The sequence below is a fragment of the Nanorana parkeri genome, unplaced genomic scaffold (assembly GCF_000935625.1).
Source record: "Nanorana parkeri isolate BGI_ZX_2015 unplaced genomic scaffold, ASM93562v1 scaffold646, whole genome shotgun sequence".
NCBI lineage: Eukaryota > Metazoa > Chordata > Amphibia > Anura > Dicroglossidae > Nanorana > Nanorana parkeri.
Window position 1 is genome coordinate 204,877 of NW_017306914.1, and position 20,440 is coordinate 225,316.

Here is a 20,440-nt window from a genome sequence, read left to right on the forward strand (position 1 = left end):
GGGGGGGTGGGTTTAAGGGTGCTGTCAGTGAATGGTTGCTCTGGTGAGGGGGGGGTAGTGGTGGTCTGCTGGATGCTCATTATCTCTGGGTCCAGCGGCTCTGTCCAGCATCGTGCCCAGCTCACTGACAACATTGGTTGCCAGGAGCTGGATGGGACACCAGCCACAGGTATTTAGCGACATCAATTTACCCAGCGCTTTACATGCTATTCATGCACATTAGTTCATGCCTTCAAGGAGCTTACAATCTCCTATCTCACATCCATACATACTAGGGCCAACTTACACAGCAACAAGTGAACCTACCAGCATGTCTTTAGACTGTGGGAAGAAACCCATGCAAGCACAGGTAGAACATCCAAACTCGATGCAGATAGTGTCCTGGCCAAACCTGGGGACCTCAGTGCTGCAAAGCAGATGTGCTAACCAGTGAGCTGACATTTAAAAAAAATAACATTTAATCAGTACAATCTACATTTCCTCTTGACTTTGTAAATTAAATCAAGTGTTTAAAAACCTTACACATACTTTGTTCCGGGGTAAAGAGCCCGACCCCATCCACACCATGATGTTGATTGCAACTTGGCTTTAAGACAATAACAGTCATAAATCAGAGTTCTTGATATGATGATCTGATGGTGTGTGATGTCAGCACTCTTCTTCCACCCCAGCTCTGTCTGCGCAGACCTCTGCCTGAACTCATATCAGAATACGAGTAATCTGTCTCTATGTAAATTGAAGTCGTTCAACTATGGCAACTCCAGTGCACAATGTAGGAAAAAAGCTTGAGTTTATTAAAGTGGAAGCACACCCTAGAATTACTCTAAAAACTTTGAACAGCTTTATAGAACAGGTACCTTGATAAATGCATAGTGCCATTTTTGACTTCTGGTTGTCCAGCAATCAGTATTGGAACCTGACAACCATTTACCAGTGACACAATGACTTGCATGGTGTTGTTGGTTAATGGCTGGCAGTTTCCAATCCTGACTGCTGGACAACCAGAATGTGGACAGAAGTCAAACGTGGTGCCATGCATTTGTCAAGGTACATGTTTTATATGGCTATGTTATGTACATAGAACAATTCTAGGGTAGACTTCCACTGCAGGGGGAACAAAAGTCTAAGAAGGCCTAAGTGTTTTTCCACCAACCCCAATCCTATACCTAATATAATATGTGAAACTATGAAATGCTTATCTATAAAGGGAGTTGTTCAGGTAGAGCCGGCCTATGAGTGGTTCAGCATGAACACTAATTCCAGTTGAGGAATAGAATCTCTTCCAGGTTAGAGTCTCATTAGAGCTCACCCCAAACCCATTTATACCCGCCTTCCCTGCACTTTCTTTGTTCAGGGAAGGCGAGCTTTGCTGCACCATTGGAACCATTGCAAAATACCTGGTGCTTCTGGGTATAGGGAAGCATGCGTCCTTCCATGATGCAGTACTTGGGTCTATTAGTCAATTGCCAAGCCCAAATACTGTCAAGTGAGGAGGATTAGGACATCCTAAACCCTGTGTAAGCTCAGACACCGTCCAACATAGAGCTTACACAGGGTTGAATCCCGGAGCATTGGTGGAATGTGGTCAAGGAGGGTATAAGAGGGTTGATGATTGAGCTTTAAAGAGGATTTCACTTTGCACTGAAAATCTAAATATACTGTATGTGTTGCAAGGTTTTCAGCTCACATTTTGCAGGCCATTACCTTACCTGCTTCTGTTCAGTGCATATTGAGACAGGTCAATTCAGTGCTGGTGCTGAGATCTTTCGAAATTAATACTAAATGGAAACTTCTGGTACTATATTTGCCACACTATACCGCAGCTCGCTTGGCCTACAAGACTCGGCTCTCTCATGGTTCTCCTCTTACCTATCTAAGCGCTCCTTTAGTGTCACCTACAACCTGACTCCTCTTCTCCTCTTCCTCTTTCTGTAGGGTTCCCCCAAGGCTCTGTCCTTGGACCCCTCCTCTTCTCCATAGCACACCCCTAAGACCGGCCCTGATGCCGATGACACTCAAATCTATCTTTCTACTCCACAACTCACCCCCTCCGTGTCCTTGCGTGTCACTAATCTACTAACTGACATATCCGTCTGGATGTCGCAACACTTCTTAAAACTCAACCTTTCAAAAACTGAGCTCATGAAATTTCCTCCTGCCCGTGCACCTTCCCCAAACTGCTCAAACTGTTGGCGCTATATAAATCCTGTATAATAATAATAATATTCAATGATCAGTCTGTGTTTTGTAGTAAGTAAAAATTTGCCCTAAAATTCTTTTGGCCATGCAAGTAGCTCACCAAAGATGAAACTCCTTGTGTAGCAAACCTAAAAGCTCTTACAGGGCTGTAATCCAGTCTTCCTGTTATTTAATGGTAAGCTCTACTGGTAGAGGCCAGTTACAGGAAGAGGAAGATAAGGATTCTGGGAACCTTTGCCAACAAACTGACAACTGTTGCCAAGGTGGCAAGGAAAATAAGAATTAATTTTTGTTAGCAAAGTAACAGCTGGCTGCATTTGGAAACAAAAGGCAATTTGTTTTAATCATACTGAGTTGCAAAATAGATTGGATAGTTATATCTGAGATTTTCTTTTGGAAGTATAATTCTACCTAAATATGTTAGAGCTCAGTCTGTGCACCCATAGACATGAATAATTCAAATTCAGTTCCTCTCTTTCTTTACCTGCTGCGAAAATAATTAGCCAATTATTAGTTTTAGAGCTCTAGAGGTCTGCAGAACATCAGCCAGTTGAGTCATCCCATTGACGGATACAGAAGCACGTCGTGATTAAAAGCCCAGAAATAATCCCTCATTGGCCCCTTATTTCCTGAACATCTGCAGATGGTGTTTTCAGAAAACAGCTTCCAATGGAAGCCTTCCATTTTCTATTCTAATAATCAGAGAAAGTCCCAGATTTGAAAGATTTATGTCCCGGTCATGGCATAATTTAAATTAAAGCGTATCAATAAATGTTTTCCTTATCAACAACATTTTGGGGGCTTTACATGCCCCCAATATCTATTGTCTTCTCTACAAAGTCGTATTTCACCAAAGTCTTTTAAGGAAATGGTGGCATAATCTCAGCTGGAAAACCAATTCCTGGTAATATTGGATAACATTGGCATGACCTGAATCGCCATGACGGCCAGCTTGGCATGACCGGAATCACCATGACTGCCCCAGCTTCCTGTCCAGCTTTGTGCTTCCAGCGTGGCCTGTCCCCACCATTGATTGCCTTTGGATTCCCATTCCATGCACCTAGATCAATGATGGCATCCAACCCCCTCTACTTCCCTATATCCATTTCTGGCAAGAGAAAATCGTTACGATGTTTGGCGTTGCCACCATGCCAAGGAAAGGGATTTTATTTTTCACTCCTTGGTACACAATTCTTATTCCCGTATAGACATGTTCTTGGTGTCCTTGCCCCTCCTCCAGAGAATAGCGAAATCGTCTTTCCATAACATTACGTGGTCGGACCACGCCCCGATCACCCTACGTAATCACACATGGTTGCCAATGGAGTCAATAGGCAGGAGAGCCAGCTAGTCCTCTTGGGGCATGTTCCTTCAACATTTCTAGAGGAGCCAGTAGTCTTCACTCCTGATTTTGGCAGGAAGACCATAGCTTCTTCACGTTCCTTATGAAGAGAACCTGTTTGATTGTTCCCTCGTTGGTGGCTAGTTATTGATCTACTACATGTATGCTGCCATATTGGCATCAGGAAAATGGAAAATTCTACCATACTTACCCGTAATTTTCATTTCCTGGCGCCAATCCATGGGCAACCAACTGGGCCCACCCAATTTGTTCTTGGAGTTTTACACTGAATGGGCTATTCATATACTTTATTTCAGTAGGTTCTACACTTTTATGTTCACACTGTTCTGTTAATTAAGCCTTAGAGGTAGTTGCGCCAGTTTGTAACATCGAGTGCAACCGTTGAACGGCACACCACAACCATGATGTAATCTTGGGGCTTATTTAATAATCAGCTTTCAGTATTTTATTATCAAAAAAATGATCCCACAACCCACCCACACTTATCAAGATATGACCATAATTGGTCAAAATCACACCCACAGTCTGCAAAATCAGCCATAGTTTGATGGCCGGGAGTCATGGAAAGAACAATGATTCATATGAGTAAGACTTAGCATGTAGTAATTTTGGTACATTGTATTGCCCAGCCTGTTATAATCAACACGGAGCAGCTGCTGGTGGTTATATACAGTAGCCAATCTGTGTCTGCAAAAGCAGTATTGCAGTTGCATAGTCAATGTCTGCTGTGTGTCATCATATCTCCCATTTTGAGACACTTTATGTTTTATGAGATGACGAGTTACATGCTTGAGCAATTTTACAGCTGGCGTTGGGTGTGCTTGCAAGGTGCCGTTTCATTTATTGGTTTGTAAATATTTCCAAACGACGATAAAATCTCGGTACATTATGTACATACGTTCTGCACAGCGGTGTTCCCCCACCACCCCCCACCTCACATCTCCCAGGCATGTAAAACTCTCTAAGATCCAGAATATACCTAACTGGAAAGTAAGAGTCCCTGGATAGCCTGGGGCCCCAGACTGGCTACTGATAGATAACACAAAAATGTGGCATGATTTATGAGGAGCTCCATTCTAAATAAAGAGCAGGACAATGCAATAAAAAAAGGAGCTTAAACGTTCTTGGTATAGTTTATTTTTGGGTCAAATGAAATGTAATTACACATTATGGCCAGTAGATGGAGCTGAGGAGCATAGGAAATAAATACATATTTCTCATGTTCCTTTGCCCCACCTAGTGGCTAAAATGCATTATTTCATTACATTACAATTGACCCAAAGGGATAATATACTAAGAACAATCTTTTTTGCCTCTATTCTTACAAAAGGAACATTCGCAGATATTCTAAAGGTGAATGGTTCTGTGAATTGTTTATAACTAGACCCCATGCTTATGCACTTTCCCATTTACTACATTATGCTGACTTAAATTGTCCATACATTTTAAAATGTATTTTAACATGTATAGATCTTGCTTAGATCTACATACATACATACATACATACATTCCTGACTGGATACAAATGTAATTCTTGAGGTAGGCCCTCGTATTACATGGCTTTGGTAAATCTAAAGGAGATTATATGGAGATTGTACTTTCAGATTGTAACATGTATGGGCAGATCTACAGCGGCAGACTCTCACTGCTAAGCTTTCCTCTTCACATGGTTTAGATCTATCCAGAATATGAAATGCTGAGGAGCAGGGGTGTCCCTAGACTTATCGCCTGAGGCCAGGGGGGGATGTGTGGTGGTGCGATTCTGGTGGTGCATGTTACTGGGGCGGCATCCCGCTCAGCTCCTGGCAACCAGTGACATCATTAGTTGCCAGGAGCTGGGCAGGACGCCAGCCAGAGCATCACAGGTTGCTAAACCGGCTGCCTCATTAAAGGAACGGCCCTGCTGAGAAGGAGCAATAGACACTTACAGGAGCCAAGATTTATTTTTTTCTTTCATATGTACCTGGCAATTATGTGTATTGGAAACAGCATTTCTTTTAGCAAAAGTCTTAGGTTAATAATAATAATAATAATGGGGCCGTGTTTTCTTCGTCTTATGGAGGTTTGTGGATACTTACCCGTCAAACAAAGAATGGAATTTAAAATGTCTTCAGTTAGAGCCCCTTCTGTTCATGTCAAATGAGACCTCATTCCGTTTTGGTGTCATGCATGATACAACTGAACATATTCTGCTTACATGTACAGGCCGAACATTCTATCCTGTACACCAGCTTGGGCCACCAGTAGAGCGCCATGTGTGGCCAGCAACGTAAAGAATGGTTATTGTTCTGCAGGAAGTCAAGGGTGCAAAGGGAAATGTTCTATGACATCAGACCACAAGCTGCTTTAGTATGTTTTTTTCAGAAGGTCTGGAAAAGGTTCCATGCGTTGGTGTGAATGTTACCAGGGGGCTCCGACAGAACAATGTGCTTTATTATACCCATGCTGAATTTGTGCAATGTCTCTATGGCAGCGGACGTCTGCTGCTACGGAACCTACGTGCTATACAGTCTACCGGCTCAGCAAATATCCTCCAGATCTGGGGTATCCCCCTGTTCCAGTGAGGTCATCTTTAGCATGATTTCATGTTGGAAATATTCAGACTCAGAATACCCCCCCTCCCATCCAGAGGAGTCTGGGAGAGTGAGACAGGGAGGGGGCAGCTTCTGTACAAGACTGGGGGAAGGGGCTAGAGGAAAAGTTTGTTTTACAAGAGGATGTGGACTTCCACCTACACATAATGATCACACTACTGAACTGTTCAGATGTTTGTGCAGTTCATGGAATATATGCAAAGCAATAATATCCAGGTTGCTGTAGACACAATGTTAGACATCCATGAGTGCTAGTAATAAGTCAATAAGTCTTCGGTTTCCTATGCTCTGTGGATAGTTCGGCACTGTCTGTATGTATGAGAAAACATGGTGGTGGCTGGAACTAATTAAAGCGTGAGGTCACCCTGGGGAGGATAAGTGGGTTCTCACGGTGGTTAAGGGCCACTGAAGGGACCTTACATGGGTCAGCAGTTGAGAAGACTACTTCACAGCATCCATACAATATGTCTTTGTCCTAGACACTAAAATTAGATTTTAAGCTCAGGAGAGCTGTGCCTGGGAGCTCAAAGCAGAGTACAGTTATAAAAACAGAAAAAACCCCCAGAACTACGATTGGACTGAGTTATATCTTAAGACGGTCAGATGCAGCAAGGCCCATAGACAGGCATGTACTTAAAGCAAACCTTCATTAAAAAATTACACATTCCACCGTCCCAGTCCTCCGTTCTCCAGGACATAAAAAAGTAGACTATTTTTTAAAGGTTACATTTACCTTTTATTTCTTTTACTCATCTTCCACCCATTACCACCTCCCCTTGTAGCCTTTTGAGATACCAATGTCACATATCCCTGGAGACATCAGCTCTGCCACAGCTGGGATGATGCATTGGATGCATCACCAGGCCCAACCCCAATGGATCCAAGGTTGTCCTCTTCTCTTGCACTGCTCTCCTTCTCCGTATTCCTCTTGTATATCATTGGGAACGGGCTGTCTCTTCCTGGTTCTTTACAGCTCTCTCCTGATGACATATAAAAAGATGGCGGCACACCACAGGACCTGGAGTAGGTGAGAAGTGTGAGAGAAGAGGATAACTCTAGATCCACTGGGCTTGTAAGTATTTATGCAACACAAAAGAAACATGAAAGGTAAAGCGCACATGAACCATATTTTTGGGGGCAGTGTGAAGTTCCTCTTAAAGGATAACAGAAAATTCAAGGTGTGATAATCCACTGCAACCAATCAGAGGTCAGAGTTAATTGTTTGTAGTGCTTCAAACTGATGATAGATTAAATCTGGTTGGTTGTCCGGTTTACTGCACGCTATTGCGTAGTTGCTTAACAAAGCCAAAAACTTTTTATTTAATTTAGCATAAAGCTGCAAAGGGTTAGAGCAGACATTTTTGACCATGGAATCCTCCAGAGATTGCTAAGGGTTCCTTGAGCAGTAGCTGATTGACCTTTTATCTGATGGTGCCTGCCAGTGCCATGACACCAATGATCTTTCTAGCTGTCTGTAAAGGTGTCTGTGAAGGTTCTCATTCATCCAGGTCATGGTATATCTGTAAAAATTAAGTCAAGGCAACTGAACTTGCTGTATTTTTCTTGAAGACGTTTCACTGGTCATCCAACCAGCTTTTTCAATTCAGAAATTCTGAACTTACAAAGCTGGTTGGCTGACCAGTGAAACGTCTTCAAGAAAAATACAGCAAGTCCAGTTGCCTTGACTTAATTTTTACAGATATGTCTGTAAAGGCGGCATTCTGAGCACCATTGTAAGGAGTATTCTCCCTACTGAACCCGTTGAATTAATTTTAGCAGGGGTTCCTAAAGACCTGAAAAGTATTTCAAGGGTTCCCCTGCCAGGTTTTTAATTCCTGTCTGTGTCCCTATTTGGGATTGTCAGAACAGGAACTTAAATCTTTGCATTTCAGACACATGATAACCCATTTACTGCTGTTCATGCCTTCCGGTCCAGATAGCAACCGCTCCTCCCATTTCTTTTCTTGTCATGTCACAGAGACAGGAACTGAAGGTAAACCTCCCTAATGGGGTCACAGACAGAGATGTAAATCTGGCAAAAATGTTAACATTTCCCTACTCTATCCAAAAAACTATCTATCCCCAAATATTTTTTTTGCATGTTGTAGCACAAAAATGTTTCAAACACTTTCATGTTGCAAAGGTGTAACAATTTGGTTTTTCACCCTTGCATCAGTTTTCATAACCTACTTTCCCACTATATACCACTGTCTGTGCTTTTAGTTTGAGTATAGTATTCATCATCTCATCAACTTGCCCTTATAGCTCCATATTTAAAATTCCCAAAACTCACGTACCGTTTTTTACCGCTTTATACGTGAAAATATCTACTTCTTCCTAACGGACCTGATGCTACTTTTTTTATTTTGTGTCCTGCACAAGATGCATGTAAGAGGCAATCTAATTGGTGGACATGGACAGTCTGTTCTGAATTCTGAAACATTTTATAGGAGGCTGTATAAATTCTCCTATAGGCGAGTGTATCACACATGGGGCCATGTACACTGAACCAGATGTACACCTGCTCTGTCAGCATTTCATTCTCCTTTGAAGTAAGCTGTGGCAACTGTGCACCAGCAGCCAAGACCATGCGAGAGGATATGAACAGAACATTGCCACCTAGTGGCCAATATGTTTTACATAATGTTTTTACACAAAGCTCATGTTGAAGTTATCTGAGTGAATTGTCTACCTTTAGCACAGTTGCATTAGTAGGTCGCTGAATTGTTTTTTTACTTGTTGCCTAAACATTCCCTGAAATGTGAAAATGTAGCACAAATATTCATTGTAACATTGCTGCTCTCTGTTGTTCTAGGCATGAAATCAGAGTTGGAGACTTTCCTGAACCATGTTGGTGGTGCCGGTGTTCCTCATCTTCCTTACCCTATCTGTACCCGCATTGGGGCAATATGAGCACTGGCAATATTATCCTGAATATTACGAGCAACAGGCACCCGCTCCACAGCCAACACAACCACCCAAGCCTGCCCAGAAAGTCCACGTCCGTCTAGCAGGCGAGAAACGCAAGCACTCTGAAGGGAGAGTGGAAGTTTACTATAATGGAGAGTGGGGCACCGTGTGTGATGACGACTTCTCCATCCATGCCGCTCATGTGATCTGTAGAGAACTTGGCTTCGTGGAGGCATTATCATGGGCACCCAGCTCCAAGTATGGCAAGGGAGATGGTGAGTAAGTCTGAAATACCACATGGCGGTATACTTACAGTGTATGTGCATGCATGGTGCAGGAAGGTCATACTTTTGCCTAGTTTCCCCACTACATATATTTTTTTAACAGGTACGTTTTTATTGTTTTAGTACCAAAACAGAAAATTAAAATCAACATAAAAGGAAAAAGCAAATAGACACAAGTACATACAGAATTAATACAGAAAAAAGAAAAATACATAGAAACATAAAACAGTGTGGATCACAGGTACCATAGGCAAGAGATATTTGAACTCACGGATGGGCCATTGCAGGCTTCGTAGTTACGGGGGGTGGGGGTGGGGTCATTGCAGGAATCCACGAGGGAAAAAGAGAAGTATCTTAGCAGCCCAGCAAAGGCACAGTGTAGGCTACGGGGCCAGTAGTGGGATTTACAGCAAACAACATGGATCCACAGTGTCAACAACTCCCATCTCAGCCCAAGATCTCCCTAATTACTAGAGGGCTCGGATGGGAGGGGATCCCCCACATCAGGACTCCTTAGTGTGAGCCCCTAGCCTCCACCCATCCCCCCAGATCCGGTCAAACTTGCGTATGCAATTCCGACTCACCCACTACATATCTAATTATGCGCATATGTATTCAAATATTTCTTAATGCAAGCAGTTTAAGTACCTTCCTTAAACATGGTTCCAGCATCTTACTTTCTAGACTACAGCAGAGCTCAGCGAGGGGAGGGAGAAGCAGTACAAAGAGCCAATCAGGCATGCTGCAGTGCAAGGAACATGCTGATAGAACAAAGTGACAGATATGCTTCTCCTTACACTGTCCAGTCACAGAGTGCTGGGGAGGGGCACAATTCTAAAAGATAAATATGAAAATAACCCACTATGATGGGGTCAAGGTAGAAAAGAACATTGACATCAATGCACTATAGTAAAAGATTTGTTAGTGCAGGGGTCCCCAAACGTTTTAAACAAAGGACCAGTTCAGTGTCCTCCAGACCTCAGGAGGGCAGGAGGTGGCCAGTGGGAGTAGAAGATGCCTCAAGCTTGGGGGTCAGTGGAAATAGAAAATGCCCCAGGGTTGGTCGTCAGTAACAATAAAAAGATACCTAGCTTGTGTGGTCATTTGAAGGAGGGATAATGGCCCACTGTTGGTGTCAGTGGGAGGAATAGTGCCCCATAATTGGTATCAATGAGAAGAATATTGCCCCATAGTTAGTATCAGTAAGAGGAACTATGCCCCATCGTGGGAAAATTGTGCCCTATTGATTGTCAGAATGGGAGGCAATGTCCCCATTGTTAGTGTCAAAGGGATGCATAATGTCAATCAATGTTGTCACTTGGAGGAATTATGCCCCATTGTTTGTGTCACTGGAAGTAATAGTGTCCCATTGTGTCAGTGAGAAGAATAGTAACCCAAGGGCCAGATAAAGGCAAGCACAGGGCTCTAGTTTGGATACCACTGCGATAGTGCATAGAAAGTAATGTGAAATAATCTGCCTACTGCAAACTGAAATTGGTTACTACAGGCTACTGTATGTTGCATAATATCATTGGGGTCTCAAGCAAAACAAAGCTGGGCAACAGTGCAATTCACCATGACATATCATTGTGGTAACCTTTGATGATTGTCCCCCTTTTTCTATTTCCCTCAGGTCCAATCTGGATGGACAATGTGCACTGTACCGGCAGAGAGAACAGCATTTCCTCCTGCAGCTCTAATGGATGGGGGGTTTCGGACTGCAAGCACAGTGAGGATGTCGGCATTCAGTGCAGCGACCGCAGGATCCCTGGGTTCAAATATGATAATGCTTTGGTGGAGCGGCTGGAGGTGAGAACTGTTGGATACCCACACCTAGGAATTGTGGGTGGAGAGATGACATATTTTCATAATATTTAATTCAGTTCTAATTCTTAGAATAAAGGAATAGTGGCCCATCCTTGGTATCAATGAGAGGACTGGTGCCCCATACTTGGTATCAGAGAAAGGAATAATGCCCCATCCTTGGTATCAATGAAAGGAATAGTGCCCCATCCTTGCTATCAATGAAAGGAATAGTGCCCCATACTTGGTATCAGAGAAAGGAATAGTGCCCCATCCTTGGTATCAATGAAAGGAATAGTGCCCCATCCTTGGTATCAGAGAAAGTAATAGTGCCCCATCCTTGGTATCAATTAAAGGAATAGTGTCCCATCCTTGCTATCAATGAAAGGAATAGTGCCCCAACCTTGTTATCAATGAAAGGAATAATGCCCCATCCTTGGTGTCAATGAGAGGAATAATGCCCCATCCTTGGTATTAATGAGAGGAATAGTGCCCCACCCTTGGTGTCAATGAAAGGAATAGTTCCCCATCCTTGGTATCAATGAAAGGAATAGTGCCCCATCTTTGATATCAATGAGAGGAATAGTGCCCCATCTTTGATATCAATGAGAGGAATAGTGCCCCATGCTTGTATCAATAAGAGGAATAGTGCCCCATTGTTAGTATCAGTGAAAAATTGTGCCCCATTGATGGTCAGAGTGCATGGAATTGTGCCCATGAGGAATTATACCCAATGATGTTGTCAATGTTTTATATCACTACTACAACAGAAGACATAAGCCATACCTGTAAATATCATAGAGGACAATTATTGGATTGGTTGCTGTAGATTATTGAACATTACAAGATCTTTGGTGCTGGTCCAGCAGAAGTACTGTCATTTCTTCCAGCTCCAGGTCCTTTAATGCCTTCTATAACATTCATATATTGGCACTTTAAGAACAGCAAGTGTCCTGGTGGGTCCTGAGGAACTGAAGGGTTTGCTCTGAGTCTATTGAGGACGAGGCTGGACTGGGCTGCCCACAGTAATGTCACCATTTCCATTAATCACCAGCTTGGTGTATCAAGTATCACACCAAATGTGTCATCTCCTGACTTCCCAGACTAAAAACCAGCAATAAAATCCAGTCTGTACACACAGTCCAGACATCGATTCCATATTCCAGTCTATACAAATATTGTATATATGTAAGTATTTGTAAATGCTGGTGTATATATATATTTACAGTATACGCTGAGTGGCCAGATTATTATGACCAGCCCATCAGTACTTCGTTGGGCCGCCTCGTGACTCCACAAGATGCTGAAAGGTGATGCGAGGAATCTGACACTGCCCTGTTGCCCTTCTGTTGTCTTGTACCAGTCTTGCCACTCTCCGTTCTGCCCTAACATTGACAAGTCGCTGACTGCCACAATTCGCACGTTCAGACCCAGATTTTCGGCTGACAGTCCAGTCTTTAAACACTTTAACAACAGCTGCTCTTGAACATTTACCGAATTCTGCTGTTTTGCTGATACTCGCTCCATGGCTCCGAGCGCCAACAATCATCCCACGCTCAAAGGCTGTTAAATCGCGTTGTTTCCCCGTATCTTCAGAAAAAAATCACTTCTACTGCCGTGGTAAACAACCTGCTTCCCTATTTATAATGGTCTGGCCCTCTAGCAACTTCAGCGCAAAATTATAGCTAATTTGCCTACAAACGTCAGGTGGTCATAATAATCTGGCCACTCAGTGTATATCTATCTGCCATATACTATCCCGCACATTATCTGAACCAGTTGCTGCTTTACATGGTCACACGAGTTGCACAATAAACAGTGTTGGGTCCCGGTGCAGTAAATGGCAGACAGATGACTCCCTATCCATCAAACATCTGCCTGTCCATGCATGGTCTCATATACCAACCTGAACATTTCATTTTTGTTTTATCTCTCTTATACACCCACATCTACACAATGGAAGCATTATATAAAGGAAGTGTTGGGCTTGAGTGAACATGCCCAGCATCATTCATAGGACACACATGTGCTGCATGACAGGTCCCCTCTGTGTGGCTATATACAGCATATTAAGTGAGCTGTCAGAGGCTGCATTGCATGGGTCTGTGTTTACTCTTCTCCTACATTTCCATTCAGCGCAGGGCAATCACACCTAGTGAACAGTACACATATTATAACACAGCTGAGACGGAGTACAGAGTGCTGCATTGTGCTGTATATATACAATGTGACGTGACAGACACTGCGCTCCTTTCAGCAGTCTACTCCCATGTTAGGCTTGCACCCATAATTCCCCTGACATTCCTCCATGATGTTATCCTGAACAGTTTTACCATGATGTGAGATTTGCTCTAGGTGTGGCCATGCCAGTGCAGTCTCAGCTGTGTTTACTGACCATGCCCAGGCTGTACTCGGCATCTGAGCCCACAGTGGTTGGTCTGGATGTCCCGCAATGTGTCTGGGTCACAAGTTCAGTGTCTCTTCTGCATGAAATGTGTTTGCTCAGAGTACACAGAGGGTGTATGTGTGTGTGAATATATTTAGAACCAAGGTTCACCCCATCCCATGTGTTTGCTAATAGGGCTACCTCAAACTATTTAAGATATCATTTAGTCAGTTTAGGAAATCAGACAATTTATAATACAATATATGGATTACAGTTGTAGTAGGATCATATGTGCCTTTGCTTTGTAGATGCTCCTTATATATCTGCCTGTAGTAAGTAGTCAGTACGGGGCCTTCATGTAGTAGGTACTTCCTCTCTGCCGGACTGTACTAAGTACTCTATATGGACCAGCCTGTAGTAGGTACTCCCTCTGTGCTGGCATGCACTAAGTACTCTGTATGGGCCTGCCTGTAGTAGGTACTCCCTCTCTGCCAGACTGTACTAAGTACTCTATATGGACCTGCCTATAGTAGGTACTCCTTCTGTGCCACTGTGTACTAAGTAATCTATATGGGCCAGCCTGTAATAGGTTCTCTCTCTGTGCCAGCCTTTACTAGGTACTCTGTATGGACCTACCTATAATATGTTCTCCCTCTTTGCCAGCCTGTACTAGGTACTCTGTATGGGCCTACCTGTAATAGGTTCTCCCTCTGTGCCAGCCTGTACTAGGTATTCTGTATGGGCCTACCAGTAATAGGGTCTCCCTCTGTGCAACCTGTACTAGGTACTCTGTATGGGCCTACCTGTAATAGGTGTTCTCCCTCTGAGCCAGCCTGTACTAGGTACTCTGTATGGGCCTACCTGTAATAGGTGTTCTCTCTCTGAGCCAGCCTGTACTAGGTACTCTGTATGGGCCTACCTTTAACAGGTTCTCCCTCTGTGCCAGCCTGTACTAGGTACTCTGTATGGGTCTACAGTAATAGGGCCTCCCTCTGTCCCAGCCTGTACTAGGTATTCTGTATGGGCCTACCTATAATAGGTTCTCCCTCTGTGCCAACCTGTACTAGGTACTCTGTATGTGCCTACCATTAATATTCACTCTCCCTGTGCCAGCCTGTACTAGGTACTCTGTATGGGTCTACCTATAATAGGTTCTTCCTCTGTGCCAGCCTGTACTAAGAACTCTCTATAGGTGTGTATGTATTAGGAACTCCCTTTTTGCCTACCTGTACCGTGCACTGCATTTGAGCCTGCCTGTAGTAAGTGCTGTACGTGCTTGTCTGTAGTAGGTTCTCCCTTTGTGTCTACCTGTACTAAGTGCTCCATATGGGTCTGCCTGTAATAAGTAGGTTTTACAAGTACACCTGCCTGTAATAAGTTCACTGTGTTGGCCAGTCTACAGTAGGTACTCCCTCTTTGTCTGCCAGTAGTAAGAGTTCTGTACAAGTCTACCTGCAGTAAGCACTGTGTTTGTGTGTGACTCCTTGTAGAAAGTGCTCCGTGTGTGCCTGCCTGTACCAAGCACTGTGTATGAGACTGCCTGTAGTAAGTGCTCTGTGTGTGCCTGCCTGTACCAAGCACTGTGTATGAGACTGCCTGTAGTAAGTGCTCTGTGTATGTGCCTGCCTGTAGTAAGAGCTCTGGGAGTGCTTGCCTATAGTAAGTGCTGTAGTAAGAGCTCTAGGAGTGCTTGCCTGTAGTAAGTGCTCTGTGTTTGCCTGCCTGTAGTAAGTGCTGTAGTAAGAGCTCTAGGAGTGCTTGCCTGTAGTAAGTGCTCTGTGTTTTCCTGCCTATAGTAAGTGCTGTAGTAAGAGCTCTAGGAGTGCTTGCCTGTAGTAAGTGCTCTGTGTTTGCCTGCCTGTAGTAAGTGCTGTAGTAAGAGCTCTAGGAGTGCTTGCCTGTAGTAAGTGCTCTGTGTTTGCCTGCCTGTAGTAAGTGCTGTAGTAAGAGCTCTAGGAGTGCTTGCCTGTAGTAAGTGCTCTGTGTTTGCCTGCCTGTAGTAAGTGCTGTAGTAAGAGCTCTAGGAGTGCTTGCCTGTAGTAAGTGCTCTGTGTTTGCCTGCCTGTAGTAAAGGGCTCTGTGCTTGCCTATAGGTAGTAAGCACTTTGTGGAATTTATCAAAGCAATTGCGACAGTTTTAGTCTCTTAGATAATGTGCAAATCTGTCTTTTAACAGAGCTTTGACTTGAGCTTGCAGTACTTTTCCAACTGCACCTGTTTTCATCTGCGGCTGTCTCAAACTGGAGCATCACCTAACAAAACAATCACAACTTAAGAAGTCCCCATGACCACTTCTTCAAGAAGCGACAGTTAAATGGGTTCTAAACCCTCCCGTTTTTTTGCATATATGTACAGCTATCAAGCAGTAGGTATAGGCAAACAGTTTAAAAAAAACCGCTAAAACAGCAGTTTAAAATGACCTATTTTTCTTTGCGCGCTCCCGCCCGAGAAAACGAATCTGCTCGGGCGGCCGCAAAGCATCTTGGGGCGGGCGCATGCGCAGTTCGGATTCTCGGCCGGGAGACGAGCAGAGACGCAACGTAAGTGTATGGACGCGTGCATCCGCATGCAGACCCCGCTGGATCGGAGAGACAGAGCAGTCAGCGCTGGATCGGAGAGACAGAGCAGTGAGCGCTGGATCGGAGAGCTGCCGCACCGCTGGAGGGACAGATGAAAACATCAGGAAAAAAGAAGAAGATCGGAATAAGAGACATCATTTAAGGTAAGTGCTAACATTAACATAGGGGGGAGGGGATTTTTTTTTTTACTTTAATGTCACTTAAAGCTTTTTGCCTGGAATACAAGTCTTCTTTCCTGGAGTCTATTAAACCTCATTTATGAACAACATTACACTAGCAACATGAATCTGAAAAATTGCATTGCAAAGTGCATCACATATATTCCGTGCAAGTTCAAACACTCGCAATTGCTATGAGAAATTCCACCCTCTGTGTTTGCCTGCCTGCAGTAGGTTTTTTTCCTCTATGCCTGCCAGTAGTAAGTGTTCTGTATAAGCCTCTGTGGGTTGTGTGCTTTCCTGCTTGTAGTTAGTACAGGCAGTCCCCGGGTTACGGACGTCCGACTTACGGACAATCCGTACTTACGAACAGGGTCCACAGTTCTCCTAAATGTACCGGCAGCCGCCGGTACATTTAGGAGAACTGTGGCTGCAGCGGCCTGTGTCCTTTCAAATCCCCGCTGCTCTCCGCACCTGTGTTGGCGGAGGCTGCGGGGACACAGATCGCTGCATACCGCCGATGCCCCACGTACCTCCGCTGATGTGCCGATCTGCCGGCTTCAGCCGATGTGTCGGCTTCCCCGGTCACGACGATCCTCCGGTCTCCTGGTCCGCCGCGGCTCCTCTGCCCCGCCCCCCTGCCTACTCTTCATTGCAGGCTGGGAGCCATACCCAGTCTGCTATGGGATATTGTAAAATGCAATAGCCAATAGCAAGCTGGCTATTGCACCCGCCCACTGTCTGCTGTCAATCAGCATGGGGGGACCTTTCTGCTTCAGGTCCCTCCTCGGCTGATTGACAGCAGGCAGTGGGCAGATGCAATAGCCAGCCTGCTATTGGCTATTGCAATTTGAAATATCCAATAGCAGGCTGGCTATGGCTCCCAGCATTAAAATACAAAATTATAATCTTCTCAACAACAGGAACAGAGAGCAAAAGAACCGTGACCCTTCCCTATGCTATCCAAAACTAAAAAATGTTTTTTTGGCTGGAGTTACACTTAAAAAATTTACCTGTTCCGACTTACATACAAATTCAACTTAAGTACAAACCTAAAGTCCCTATCTCGTATGTAACCCGGGGACTGCCTGTACTCCTTCATTTGCTACCTATAGCCGGTTCTCCTTGTGACTTATTACAGTATTTGTTACTTGTAGTATGTCTCTCTGTGTTTGGTGCTTCCTATGAGAAGGCGATGTCTATTTAGCTATCAGGACCATGCCATATGAGCCCAGAAGCACCAGAATTACAGAGTCTTCTATCTTAATACTTGTAAATCCTTTATTCTCTATTTCTGTGTGTGGCAATTCCACTATGTAGCTGATCATATCTGCCAGCATAGGAGATGGAATTGATAATTACTCTCGAACATATATTTATTTCCTTTATACAGATGCGCCATGAAGCTGTGTGGCGGTTTAGGGGTGCGTTGTGGTCTGGTGGAGTGGGGTAAGATTTTAAATGTGTGTCTGCTAGCTAGAAAAGTTATTTCCCAATGTGCGTCTTGTGTTCCTTATATGACTACTGTATATTGTTTAATAGTGGAGGAGCTCCCAGGGTGTTCTTGGACTGAGGAGGAGCTGCTTGTGTAACCCGGTTAAGTGTGCACGAATGCAGAAGGCGGAGTACTCTGCAAAGTTGGATACTTGGGGACCTTATTGTGTGTCTGAAAGAAGTTGGAGCTCCCCATTTGCCTGCATGGTGAAGGAGCTCACTTTGTGTCTGAACTGAGTAGGAGTTCAATGGATGGAGATGGAGCTCAATGAATGGCTAGGTGAGGGTAAAGCTCAATGTGTGGCTGGGTGAAGGTGGAGCTCAAAGTTTGGCTAGTTGAAAATTGAACTCAATGTGTGGCTCACTCTGTAGCTTTGGAAAAGGTGGCTATTAAAGTGTTGGTGCTTGGATGGTGCTATCTGGATACTGAAAATGAAGCTTCTGGTACATTACGTTTCCATGGTACATACCAGCCTTTCTCAATTTTTCACATGGGGGAGCCCTTAAAAAAACCTTTCAAGTCTCAAGGAACCTTTGCTAATAATTACTATATCTATAGCTCAAGGTACATGAGCAGTAAGTTGCATTATAAGAATGAATAAGAGAATAAGGAATGTATCCTTCTTAGTGTATTTGACACCCAAGGCTGCTTTATACAATACAATTATTTTTTGTAATATTAATAAATTGAAACAAATAATAATGACCAGAAAAGAAATGCAGACAGTGAAAATTGTAGTGTCCCATTACATTGGTGGTCAGTGGAGATATGCCCTCATACAACTGATGGTCTGTGACATGCTCACGTACATTGTTGGTCAGTGACATGCTCTATTACATTGGTGATCACTGGAGAAGGTCCCCTTTACAACGGTGGTCATTGGTAGAGTCAATGATAGCTAATAAGATCACTGGTGTTAGTGTTTTTTTAAATTAAAGTGACATTAAATGATAATTGTTTCCCCCCTCCCCCCAATGTTAATTAAAGCACTTACCTTAAATGATGTCTCTTAATCCGATCTTCTTCTTCTTTCCTGTCCTTTTCAACCTTCTCTCCAGCGCTGTGGCGGCTCTCCGATCCAGCGCTGACTCCTCTGTCCTTGCTGACACTTCCTGTTCCACGGTGTCTGCATGCGGGTGCATGCGTCCATAGACTTACCTTGCGTCTCTCCTCGTCTCCCGGCCGAAAATCCAAACTGCGCATGCGCCCACCCCAAGATGCTTTGCGGCCGCCCAAGCAGTTTCGGATTCTCGGACTGGAGCGCGCAGCGAAGACATGGGTAAGTTTAAACCGCTTTTAAAGCGTGTTTTAAAACTTTTTTCATATATCTACTGCATGCTAGCAGTAGATATATGCAAAAAAACAGAGGGTTTAGAAACCCTTTAAGGTAGCTCCCCCAGAAGGAGGAGAGTCACAAGGAAAAGAAAAAAGAGTAAGAGAAGGGAACCAGAAAAACAGAAAGAGGTACATACCAAATGGTGGAACGATTCCCCCCCCCTCCCGCCAGGAGGCCCAACAGAACCAATGAACCGGTAGCTCAGGAAAAGATAGCCCCCAAGAAGCCATCCGATGCTCGGAAGTTGACCCATGCGGACCAGGTGAGAACATATATATCTCTAGCATCCTGCTCCTCAGCCAACAGGCCCTCTAGGTCGGCTATACGATCAATCTCCACAGCCCATTCAGCAAAGGTAGGGGCCACCGATGTGCGCCAATGGCGCGGGATAACCGCCCTGGCGGCCATGAGAAAGTGCCTCAAGAGGCTTCTCTTCTCCACCTTAAGCGACCTAGGAATCATTGACAGCAACAATATCATGACAGCAACTCCCCACTGTCATGTTTTTAAGCAAAAGTGGAAACCCCAAATTAGGAATTATCATCAGAACAGGAATCGATGGGAACTCTTCCAATGGGGACACCAGTTCTGGTGAGTCTGCTGACCACCAGGGTTTTACCTCTCCTTGAAGGGATTTCCTCTCACTTGTTGTTACTCTTCGACAGAAAGTAAAGGAAAATGTCTCTAATAGGACACATATGACGGCTGACAGGGGTTATACTGCTCCCTTGAGTTTTGACTTCAGTTCTACTTTAATACTCACAAAAGGCTGAGGACAACTTGGAGTGTACACAAGGCTGAGGACAATTTGGAGTTTACACAAGGCTAAGGACAACTTGGAGCTTACAGAAAGCTGAGGAACACTTGGAGCTTACACAAGGTTGAGGGCAACTTGGAGCTTACATAAGGCTGAAGACAACTTGGAGCTTACATAAGGCTGAAGACAACTTGGAGCTTACACAAGGTTGAAGACAACTTTGAGCTCACATAAGGTTGAGGACAACTTGGAGCTAACATAAGGCTAAGGGCAACTTGGAGCTTGCACACGACTAAGGACAACATAAATAGACTTATACTTATACAGGGCTGAGGAAAACATGGAGCTCACACAAGGCGGAGGACAACTTGGGGCTCACACAAGGCTGAGACCAGTTCAGAACTCACACAAGGCTGGGGGCAACTTTGAGCTTACATAAGGCTGAGGACAACTTGGAGCTTACACAAGTCTGAGGACAACTTGGAGCTTACAAAAGGCTGAGGACAAATTGAAGCTCACACAAGGCTGAGGACAACTTGGAGCTTACACAAGGGGGGGGGGGGGGGTTCGAGTTTG

At 44.2% G+C, this 20,440-nt stretch overlaps 1 protein-coding gene across 1 annotated transcript in view; it reads left to right on the forward strand.

The window, feature by feature from the left end:
• Positions 1 to 20,440, forward strand: part of LOC108792478 (lysyl oxidase homolog 2-like) — an 81,931-nt gene that overhangs the window by 30,372 nt on the left and 31,119 nt on the right. Inside the window, exons 2-3 of the mRNA XM_018563267.1 lie at positions 8,972 to 9,341; positions 10,984 to 11,144. Coding sequence (XP_018418769.1) covers positions 9,005 to 9,341; positions 10,984 to 11,144 — 498 coding nt within the window. The 5' untranslated portion in view covers positions 8,972 to 9,004. The remainder of the gene's footprint in view (positions 1 to 8,971; positions 9,342 to 10,983; positions 11,145 to 20,440) is intronic.